This window comes from Quercus lobata, chromosome 6, assembly GCF_001633185.2.
Source record: "Quercus lobata isolate SW786 chromosome 6, ValleyOak3.0 Primary Assembly, whole genome shotgun sequence".
NCBI lineage: Eukaryota > Viridiplantae > Streptophyta > Magnoliopsida > Fagales > Fagaceae > Quercus > Quercus lobata.
The window spans coordinates 35,202,289-35,213,536 of record NC_044909.1 but is presented as its reverse complement, the minus strand read 5'-3'; the positions used below and the strand labels follow the sequence as shown (position 1 = coordinate 35,213,536).

General features: G+C 35.2%; 2 protein-coding genes across 2 annotated transcripts; one reads left to right on the top strand and one right to left on the bottom strand.

The window, feature by feature from the left end:
• Positions 1–278: 278 nt before the first annotated feature.
• Positions 279–6,048, top strand: LOC115950806. Its single transcript, XM_031068056.1, has 5 exons — positions 279–1,009; positions 1,282–1,363; positions 2,406–3,218; positions 4,841–5,104; positions 5,695–6,048. The coding sequence occupies exons 1-5, from the start codon at positions 613–615 to the stop codon at positions 5,852–5,854; spliced, it is 1,716 nt and encodes a 571-aa protein (XP_030923916.1). The 5' UTR covers positions 279–612; the 3' UTR covers positions 5,855–6,048.
• Positions 6,049–7,409: 1,361 nt separating this feature from the next.
• Positions 7,410–10,516, bottom strand: LOC115949606 (AAA-ATPase At1g43910-like). Its single transcript, XM_031066885.1, has 2 exons — positions 9,251–10,516; positions 7,410–8,241 (listed from the first exon to the last, which is right to left on the bottom strand). The coding sequence occupies exons 1-2, from the start codon at positions 10,277–10,279 to the stop codon at positions 7,696–7,698; spliced, it is 1,575 nt and encodes a 524-aa protein (XP_030922745.1). The 5' UTR covers positions 10,280–10,516; the 3' UTR covers positions 7,410–7,695.
• Positions 10,517–11,248: the final 732 nt, after the last annotated feature.

The window sequence follows — 11,248 nt, the reverse complement described above, 5'->3', positions numbered from 1 at the left end:
TCTTACACATATTGCAATCTACTTGTATATATCTATAGACACTTTTTGCACATAAATCCATAAGCTTTATTTACCACATTAGTATGTTGTGAAATTTGATTTATCTAAAGAATTGTTCAAAAAACACAATAGATAGAACAAGGTGTTGACTCATATGTATAACTTAGCCAAATAAAAAAAACTTATAGAAGATAGAGTAATTTTTTTCACACATGTTAACTTGGTAAGTTTTTACCGGTTCTCATTTGAGTCTACTACTCACATCACTTTTTTACTTAAATTTTCTGCTAGTGTCTAAGATTTGTTGTTGCCTGTTGTTTCTGCTACTGTCTAAGCACTGCATGTCCATACGACTGTGTCGTTTCTGGTCTCACTATGTGTCGCACAGCAGAAGCATTTCCAGACTACGAGTCGTTCAGTTATAAAGGCCGTTACTTTTAGACTACGAGTCGTTCAAAGTTTAAAGTTTAAACTGTTGCTGGAAGGTGTCTGTTAACAAAAAGCCCAAGTCCAGGAGGGATATTTTGGGAAATACATTTTTTCGAGCTTCAGGCATTTGTGTTTGTTTCCGTTTTTAAGCGGGCAAAATCAAAACTCGCACAGTGCAGAGCAATGTCCTCCGCCGAAGAAAACCCTAGAAAATGGCGGTTCACATGGGAAGCTCAATCTCAAATCCCAATCCTCCGCTTATTCCTCTTCGATTCCCACACTAAGCCCTCAATTCAGTGTCAAAATCTCAAGGTCGACCTAAATCTCTCTCAATCTCTGCTTCAGCTCAGCTGGTTCGATGACCGCCACGTCTCGCTTAGGGTTCCGATTCCCAGGGTTTTGCTCGACCCCGAGTCGCCGCTCAGTTTCACAGCCTTCGATGATCACATTCTGGTCAAGCTCGTCCTTCTTCTTCCTGTCGATCATCCAATCGTTTACAGCTTCGATTCCTTCTTGAATTTCTCTCAAGGTTTGGAAAATGCTTCCTTCGATGCTTCGAAGCCGCTGGAAATGGACTCTGGTGAGCTCTCTTTTAATGCTTTTGTTAAAGATATTAACGAAATTCGAATGCGTTTGGTTGCCGTGAAAGTTGGGGAAACAGAAATAAGAAAATTAGAGTCTATTTAAAAAAATAAATAAAGAATAATCATGTTATTATTATGATGTAATTGTAATCTGCTTCATTGTAGAGAATGAAGTTAATGTGAATGTTATTTTTTGCTTTGCTATAATTTGTTGTTTAGCATACTGAGGAAATTTTGGTTCTTTTGGTGCTATGGTTGTGTGGTTCAGATCTGAAGATGCTATCTTCTAGTGAAGGAGTTCATTTTCACTGTAGAAGTTGCTCATTTAAGCTGACTAAAACTCCTCTCAGGTAATTTATTATGTTCTTCAATTTATCACTATATTCACTTCTAAATATTCACTAGTATTTCTTGCTCTGTACTTCAAGTTAAGCTATGTATTTGTTAGGATGTAACTTTTTGCTGGAAGCTTATTTGTTTATTTGTTAAAAGTTTATTAAAGTTGCAAATTTGTTACCTATAAAAAATTTAATAAAGTATAATTGTACCAAATAAACTAAAAAAACCAAAAGATAGTGACAAACGTTCGCTACATTTACTGTGTCTGCATGCACCAATTTCTTGCAATTTTACTTCAAGACAACTTCACCACTCTACCATTGCCACCAAAGTTCCGTTTTGAATTTGCATTGCATGTTCCCTGGCGACTTTTGTCAAAGAACCGATGAGCTCTCTAACTCAAGTGGCCTGTCCTATTATAATGAATAACTTACAAACATCAAACATTTAATGCAAAAGAGGATTAGAGGCATAAAGACTGATATATTCAATCCCTGCATGTAGTAAATTTTCCAGCTAAGTTGTGTTGAGTTCATGAACTTTTAAAAATTTAGAAGCATATTATATAATTATTGAGCTACAAGCCTACAAGGCACTCATGGGCCAATAAAGTGATCCTTTAAAAAAAATGCAAACAGCTTATTGAATGAATGCGGTGTCTTTGCTGGGAATGGTGATTATTGTTTGTTTTCACATGTAGCCTAAATTTGTAAGTTTGACAACTTAGCATCATATTTAGGTGCATGGTTATGACATGAGACCTTGAGGCTACTTAACATATGTTTCTATTCCGCTTTTATAATGCCTTCATTTATTTTTCTTTGTTAAATCCAATTTGGTTCAAGTGTTTGGTTCCTTTACTGAGATTTGATTTCTCTTTGAAAAAAAAATCCACTGCTATTGGTCGGCTAGTTTACAGACTTTCATTGGACCTTAAATATGGTTGTTCCTGAGGTGCAGGGTTCTTATATATGCTACCCTAACTTGTTAGCTTGCATTCAACTATTTGAATCCATATAACATTATTTTTCCCCACTAAATTTATGTATGCAGACATTTTGTGGAAATGCCATCAGTCAACTGGAGAGAGGCAGCTGATAACTGGTTTGGAAATTGCTGTTGTTCCTTTGGAGGTGTAAGTGAGAAGCTGGTGAATGGGTACGCAAATTCTTATACATATGCTAAGGGTATGTGCCACTTAAGTTCTACAACTGTTACCCTTTGCAAGGATGACCTTATGGAGTGGAAATTTCCTGACAAGGTTGGATGCCAGAGGTATGATCCTGAACTAGAATTCAATGGTGACAAGGTATTTACTGAAGCAAGTCTAGATTCTAGAAGTAATTGTGGAAGAGTCATAACCTGTGATGAACCAAGTGAGGAAATGCTTGCTTCTGATGAATCAAAGTTGATGCATTTTAAGGATGAAAATTTTGCTGCAAAATTCAGTTGTGAAGTTACTGAGGAAGAAACTAATGATGATGCTTCATTTCCTTTGTTGCCAGAATCAGTTGATTCAGATCTCTCTAAAGATGTGACATCAGCACCTGGTTGTTGTGTTCATGTGGAAAGTAATGTTCTAAATCATGTTGATGAAGATTGGAAACATCAGGTATCTGAAACTACGGAGATCAAGGCAAATCAGAAATCTTTTCTCAATGGCTTTCTTGGAAATATTTTCATGGTTAGATCCTTCAATTATTCAGTAGATGTTGAGTGGATTGAATATGTTTGCCCTCAATGTTCATCTCTTCTTGGAGCTTACCCTTGTGGTAATGGTTATGCACCTATAGATTTTGGAGTTCGATTGTTCAAATGTTATGTTTCCACTTGTTTGCTAGTCAGTGGATCAGGGGATTTATTCAGGTATGCAAAAAGTGATCTACAATTCCTACGCTTCTGTCTTTAGTATGATTTTGGTTGTTCTATTCATTTTTAATCAGCTGTATGGCCAAGCATCTTGTTATGCAAAATTTGGACTTCTTCAATTTAGAAGAATTTTTCAGGTGCTAAGTGGTTCAAGCTCTGACCTGAAATTAGGGAAGATGACTGTGATTGGAGTTGTTGGCTAGAATGAAGATATTATAGATTAGCTATAAGATTCAACCTCAATGGAAACTAATTTAAGAATCCCTAAAGACTTGAGCTCAAAAAATAATTGCACATGTACATTTGTATCTAGAAAGTAGTATTATTTGCTTATGTAGATTGTCCTTTAGGGTCTGTTTGGTTGGAGGGGTGGAAAAGTGGGAGAATAGAAAATGGTGGGAGGATAGAAAAGTGAGATTTCCCTCTTTTTTGTTTGGTTGGGAGTGAAAAAGTCGAGGGATGAAAAAAGTTAGTTTGTATAAATTTACTCATGTACCTTTGTTAAAAATGATGCCCAATTAAAACCAAAAAAGTGACAAACAACCAAAAAAAAAAACACAAAAGAAAGCAAAAGAAAAAAAAAAAGAATATAAGCAACGTACACTTAAATCAAAAAAAAAAAAAAAAAAAATAGGAAAGAAGAGGCAACAGGGAAGCCAAAAAAAAAAGAAGAAGAAGAAGAAGAAGAAGAAGAGGAGGAGGCAACGTCCAAGAGGAAAAAAAAAGAAGAAGAAAGAGGTGAAGAAGAGCAATGTACAGACAAAGCCCATGTGCAAGTACACAAGGGCATTTTTGTCTATTAAACAGCCCCATTTTCTCCTTTCAATTTTCTCTCCATTTTGGGGAGAAAACTTTTTGGTGGGCTTAGAGAGAAAACACATGGACCCCCACCATTTATTTTCATTCCTCCTCATTCAACCAAACACATTCCAAAAAAGTTTTTCTTCCTATTTTCTTTTCAAAGTTTTCCATCCACCTTATTCCTCCAAACAAACACACCCTTAAGATCCAAGAACAACTGCTGAGGGTTTAATGGAACTGAATGTATGTCCTTTAATTAAGGGCTTGTAGTGTTTTTACATGGACCTGGCTACTCCAGAAAATCTAGACATGACTCACAAGTATACATCAATATATATATGTGTGTGTGTGTGTGTATACATCAATGTCTTTGTGAATTTGTAATATTACAATTCATGTTTACATGTACTTATCACTAAAAAAAAAAAGAAGAAAAACCTTGTGTTTACATATGTTTGAGTGTATGTTTGCTCGAAAAAGAATCAAGTATGTACAAGTCACAGTTATGTGACATTTTAAATAGAAGAAGTGCACTACAAATCATAGATCCCAAGATATAACATTGCAAACTTGTTGAAGAGAGACATTCCCATGGTGCTGCTGCATGTATCTTAATTCTACTGATGCTGCTACATGTCCTCTCTCTCTCCCTTCTTATAATTTGGGATATTACTTTCATTTCTGCTTTAACTAGTCACTGTAGATATACCATGAATAGGAGTTTTTTTGGAGGCAGAATAAATTTTGAAGTTTTATTCTTGACTATTGATTTAATTATCAAAAGTTAAGTACTTAAATTAGTTTGCTTTTATGGACAGGAAGTATACCTTGGAAAGAATGTTTGCAAGTCAGCTCCTGGAAAGTGCAGAGGAAGAATCAACATATCGAACTGTGGTTAAGGATGTGAAAACCAAATCTCCCTTGCTGCAAATTGTTCTTCTAAATCCAAATTCTTGGTCCTGTACTGGTTTCTGTGTGGCTGCAGAGGGGGCAAACACAGGACCAATTTCAAAGATGGATCTATACCCTGTCATGAAGGTGCTTTTTTCTGACTGCAGCAAAAACACAGATTTTCATTCAAGGTTGGTTAATTGATTTTGCTCTTTTGGTATCTGTTTTTAACTCCATCATGATTGAATAAAAATGGGAGAGGGAGGGTTTTGGTGTTGAGGGGGGGGGGGGGGAGGGGCTGTTTCAACCGAAAGCCGATGCCTTCCAGTCTTCATTGATTATAGTACCATATTCAACAGAAAGGCCAACTGCATTTTATTTTCACTGTAACATTGTTGACACAAACAAACCAGCAGCACTTTCTCTATGGAGATAGTTGTTGTTCTGTAGCAATCAGAATTTAAACTTCATCTCTCAAGGGATTCAATAAATTTTTAAACAAAAATAAAAATTGATTACAACAAAATTCAGTAATTTGAACTGATATTTAGTCTCATCTACTTTTTTGTTTCACTTGAGTTGACCAAATATAATTTTATTTCCATCCTATTCCTAAAATTTGCCTCAGAAAAACATGCATCCTTTGTTTTCCTGACATGTTTATGTTTCATGTGTTTACTAGTTTGGTGAAATCTAAATTTTCATCTGAGAGTTCCCTTCCCCCTCCCTCTCCCTCACTCCAATGCTTCTATACTTATTAATGTAACTGAGGTGTATGCAGGATGATAAAAGACTGGGAAACAAAGAATCTAGCTGATGAAGTTTTCATGTTGACACGCCAAATAAAAGAACTAATTAAATCCCTGGTGTCAGGAAAGGATTTACTTCCACCGTCATGTTCTTGCCTCCAGGGTTTATCTTTGTCATCTATTCAGAGGTAATAGTACGCCTTTTGAATGGCTTAGATCTTCTGTAACTTCAAACTTGATGTTTGGCAAGGAATAGAGCTTTGTTTCTGGTCTAACCTTATTTGAAGACCAAGAAAATGCACTCTCTAATTCCAGTTCTTGTGATTCTTCAAAAATTAAACATTGATGATATCAAAGAGTAACAAAATAGATTTTTCCAAGTTCTACAGGAGTCCAAATACCAAAATCATAGAGTATGTGCTAACGCAAATTATATTAACACTTTGTGCCTATTTGACTCAGCTGTTTGCATTGTAAAGTAAAATTAGTATTTTGGTCTATTCGATGGTTTTAAAAGACTGTAATCTCTATCCATAAAATCATCTACTTAAGGTGCATGCTCTGGACCACTTTTGCTATGCAAATAAGTCATGGCAGGTCAGTAGATGAAGTGGTAGGAGAAACAGGAACATACTTACAGAATCAGGAGGTATAGCTGCTTAATCATTGTGGAAGTATTCGGTTAAAGATTGTGGTTAGTTTTTTATTATCCCTCTAAACATGCAAAGAGAGAGGTACCTGTTGGTTATACATGCTACGTCCATCTGATATATAAAATCTATTCCTTCATGTTACCGTTTTTGTTTTTTTATTTATTTATTTTTTTAGTGGAGTTTTAAAGATGGTAGATCTCCTTTTTTTTTTTTTTTGGTAATGAAGTTGGTAGCAGATTTATTGTTAATATAATTTTTTTTTTTTTTTGATAAGAATAATTTTATAGGTATTTTACATGGAGTATATGTTAGGGAGAACACAATCCCTTAGAGAAAACTACAAGTAAAATAGCTAAGCAAATAGGGCTGTTAGCGAGAAGGGTAGTCACTCTTGAACCGCTTATAATCAAATAGCTTTACAAATTGGAAACCATAAATAGATGACCAACACAATTTCAGTCCTCTGACAACTCTAAAATAGAGAAAATGACAAAGATCTCCACAAAAAGAGTTGCTATATATAAGATCCAAAAAGGACAGTCCAAATAAGTTGATTTCCAAGCTAGACATACAGGGTGGAAGGGATGGCGACCCATGAAGGTAGAGAAAAAGGTTGCAAGCAAAGGCTGCAAAGCAATGAGAGAACTATAGGGGTAGACTCCAAATTTGAAACGGTGCAAGACCCATAAATGGATTGAACTGAAATTGACTAAAATGCTATAATAAAATGGCTCAACATGAGTTTAGTAACAATAAATGCGAAGATTCAATTTTTAATATCATATATAAATATATAGATATATAGAATCATAAATAGGACCATGGGTTACTTACATTACACTTATTTCAGTTATTTGAATCAATTATATTCTTTTTTCTATTTTTGTATTTTAAAAAAATTAAACTTTATTGTTTAGTAAAAAGTGATAACAATATGAAAAATTGAGGTCACACAAACATAATTAAGAAATATAATTTAAAAAGCATAGGGCTAAACCTGAATCTATTACATTCTTTTTTTGTATTAGTAAAAATTAAACTTTATTATCTAATGAAAATTGATATAACAACATGACAAATTAAGGACACACATAGATAAATTAAGAAATTTAATTTAAAAGCATAGGGCCATAGGCTACATTACACCTCTTTCTTTTCTAGAAAATCAGATGAGAATAAAAATAAGAAAACTAATGTAAACAGACTTAATGAAAATAAAGACTAATAATATCTTGATGTCTCAAGTGCTAACACATAAGTATTGCATCTCCTCAGTTGTTCTCTATCCAGTTATGTCATTCCATTGTGTTTCTCCTAGGAAAAGCTAATAAACAGGATGCAAAAGATATTGTTAGTAGAATTCATGTCACCTAGCTATAGCTAGGTCAGATAGATGGACCTCATTTCACTCTCACTAGGCTGCCCATTATCCTGGTCTCCGCTTAGTTTTTCTTCTTGTTTAGTGTCTTTTTCTTCATTTTTGGTCATGGCCTCATCAACTCTGTTCTTCTTTGCACTAAGCTTTTCCTCTTGGTTAGTGTCTTTTAATTCCTTCTTGGTCTTGGCCTCATCAACTTCATTCTTCTTTGCACTAAGAAATTCCACAAGACTTTCAAGGGCAACTTCAGGTTGGTCGCTCTTCATAATCTGCTGTGCTACTTCTGCAGGAGTAATCTCTACCACTTGAATAAGCTTTTCAATCTTTCCAAAGAGATCATGTTCTTGAATTCCAAGGTATGTTGAAACAAGCACTCTAAATCCTGCTGGGGTGCAATAGCCCATGTTAATGTGAACATCCATGCGTCCTGGCCGCCTCAAAGCTGGATCCAGTTTTTCTCTGAAATTGGTAGTAAAGATGATGATCCTCTCTTCACCACAGCTTGACCAAAGTCCATCAATGAAATTGAGCAGCCCTGATAGTGTCACCTGTTGCATTGTGATGAAAAAATGACAAAAACAAAGAACACATAAATGTGAAAAGCTGGTAAATGAAATGTCCAAAGCTATTCACACTTGTTTGCTAACAGTTTATACATATACATGATTAGAATATACAAAAAAAATATCAAACAATTTACCAAATAAAACTACAAAAAAAAAAAAAAAAAAAAAAATCAAGTTAACCAAGTAACTGTAGTGTAAAACAAAAGAAAACATAAAAGATAAATGTGAAAAGCTAGCAAATGAGGTGTCCAAAGCTATTCACAAATTGTTTGCTAATACAATGATTAGAATATACCTATAGCATATCCAACAGTTTACCAAATAAAATTACATCAAATTAATCAAGTAATTGTAGTGTATCAATATATGCATGTATTTTAGGCTCCAGTAAAGTAAATTAACTTTCAGGCTTGCTATGATAAGATCCCTTCCATTTTTCCTTTACCTTTTGTTTAGGTGAAATGAGAAAGTATTTGTCTTTTTTGTTTTTTTAATCAATTTTAATAATTGTGGAAAAAATACTAGTAGGCTTCAAGCTAAGGCCGATGTAAGGTCCAAGTACAGTGCAAATTGACTAGCTTGAAGAGGGCCTAACTCTTTGGTTCATACGAATAAGATAAAACGCACAGAATCAGAAAAGCAGGGATCAAACTATAAAAGAAATTGTCCGAGTAGGAGGGGAATATAGACTTATGGCAATGTATTATTGTATTATATTATGTAAGAAATGCTATCTGCTCGTAACTTGGGTAAACAAATTAATGTATGTACTTTATTGTTATTGTCAAATAACACGCATTTGTCACTATCTATCTAATTTATTAGGTAGAGATGAGATGAGGTGCGTTTACGAAGTATATATGTGTGTGCGCACGCGCAAATTACTTAATATTGTTGAATAAGATTATTATATAAACAAAACCCAGAAGAACAATAAGAGTGGAAATTGAAATGAGCAAGAACATATATTATGAAAGCATTAGTTATTCACCCCTTGAGATGATGGTGGCGTAGACTTCTTCTCGACTTTGGATTTGGCATTGTCCTCATCATCATCATCGTCACTGTCATCACTATCCTTGGGACGTTCCTGTGCTACCTTTGAACTTGAACTGCAATCAATGTCTTCAATGAGCAGAATGGACTGGTTGGTTGTTGAGGTAAGAAGACGCCTCAAATCAAAGTCCGACTTAACAGTTCCAAGCTGAAGATCATAGATATTGTAGCGTACATGATTAGCAATTGCCGCGACCAACGATGATTTCCCAGTTCCTGGTGGCCCATAAAGCAAATACCCTCTCTTCCAAGTCCTCCCCACACGTTCAAAGAATACTTTCCTATTCACAAACATGTCAAGGTCTTCCATTATGGACTTCTTCAGGCCTGGCTCCATAGCTAGAGTTGCAAATGTTGATGGGTGCTTGAAAGCTGTGGACTCCCAATAGCAGTGGTTTTGGTCATAGGTGTAAATCCTAAGACCTTTACGATTGTTCAAGATGGACCTTGCAGTGAGAGCAACGTGTGGAAAGTAGTTCTTCATGACTTTGTCTCTGTGATTCTTGTTGCATGTTAGATGAAAGAACTTTCTTCCACGAGAATAAAACATGTTCTTCGACTTTGTTGATTTAAGTGTCCATTTGAGCTTCATGTTTTCAAACTCGTCCACTACATGACCCCAAACTGGAACACCTGTTTCAGGTGGTGTTTCAAATTTGTGTTTTTCTTTGAAACCCAATAGGACAGTTTGGGTGGAAGGGCCTATTTTGGTGGGCAAATAGACCATGGCAGCTCGGAATAGTGCATTGTCTCCAAACTCCCATTCATCCTCTATCACAAAAGTGAAGCTTGTGAAGAAACGAGAGATTATGTGCTCTTGAACTATTGCTATTATACTCTCCCTTGCTTTTGCTGGAACCATCAGATCAAACATGCTCTTGAGGAGCATGAGAAAGGTGGAGATGGTGGCATAGGCTGCGACAAGGCTAGATGTGGATGGTAAGTTCTTTAAGAAAGATGACATTTTTCTTTTCTGGGTTGGTCAAAAAGTTATCAACTTGGAACACAGACCCACGCACAGGGCTCAACACAACAAACACTAAATGGTGGATTTTATAAAGGAGAGATGAATAGAAGTGTGCAAGAAAGAGGGACTAGAAATTATATATAAAGCAGAGAGAGACTACTTGTTTGTAAAGGAGACTTGGCAAACAAGAATGCCATTTTCCCTTGCACATGACGGTGAAATATATATTTGGACAAGTCACGGGCACTACTTAATTGTTTTCCATTTAACATGAAAATGATGTTCTACAAATAACAAACACTTTTATAACTAGTAATAAAAAGACTATTATTAATAAGAAATAAGTATGTACAGTGGGATTAATTGAAAATTTTATGAAAACACAAATCACATACTAGTGAAATAAATGGACAAATGAGAAAAGAATTGGTTCATGATTCATGCAAAAGTAATGTTAAAACAAATTACAACTCATCACATTAGTAACCATTGAAAAAGAAAAGAAAAAAAAATGCAATCATGAGATTTGTTAAAAAAGAAATTTCAGAACACAATAGTTTCTTCCACATTTGAATGAAGAGAGAGAGGTCCCCACTTCGCAGCCTAGAGTCTGTTGCACTAGTGTCATGTGCACTACAAGTCTGCAATGATTCTCAGAGTAGCTCCAACCCTGTTTTATCGTATCAAAATTGCAAGTTCTAGCTGGCAAAGTTTACCACCTTATGGAAGAGAGCTATATATGTATCCTGACTTCTGAAACATTAGATGATCTTATTTTTGCCCTCTACACTAGGCTGTCCATCACCATCAGTGAAAACTGATTACAGCTACCACATAAGGCCACCTTTTGGGTCAAGGATTGATCCGTCTTTGTATTAGTAATAATTAACTTAAGACGAAATAATGTCCATTTTCTGCTAGCAAGGGCCCAATAAGGTGAAAACTCTATATTCTCAATGAAAATTT

Bases quoted from the DNA above. Each gene is read 5' to 3' on its own strand.
- LOC115950806 (XM_031068056.1), top strand. From the start codon at position 613: ATGTCCTCCGCCGAAGAAAACCCTAGAAAATGGCGGTTCACATGGGAA. The intron at 1,364-2,405 runs GTAATTTATTAT...TTATGTATGCAG, and splicing joins CTGACTAAAACTCCTCTCAG to ACATTTTGTGGAAATGCCAT. The intron at 3,219-4,840 runs GTATGCAAAAAG...TTTTATGGACAG, and splicing joins GGATCAGGGGATTTATTCAG to GAAGTATACCTTGGAAAGAA.
- LOC115949606 (XM_031066885.1), bottom strand. From the start codon at position 10,279: ATGTCATCTTTCTTAAAGAACTTACCATCCACATCTAGCCTTGTCGCA. The intron at 8,242-9,250 runs GTGAATAACTAA...ACAATGCAACAG, and splicing joins CGCCACCATCATCTCAAGGG to GTGACACTATCAGGGCTGCT.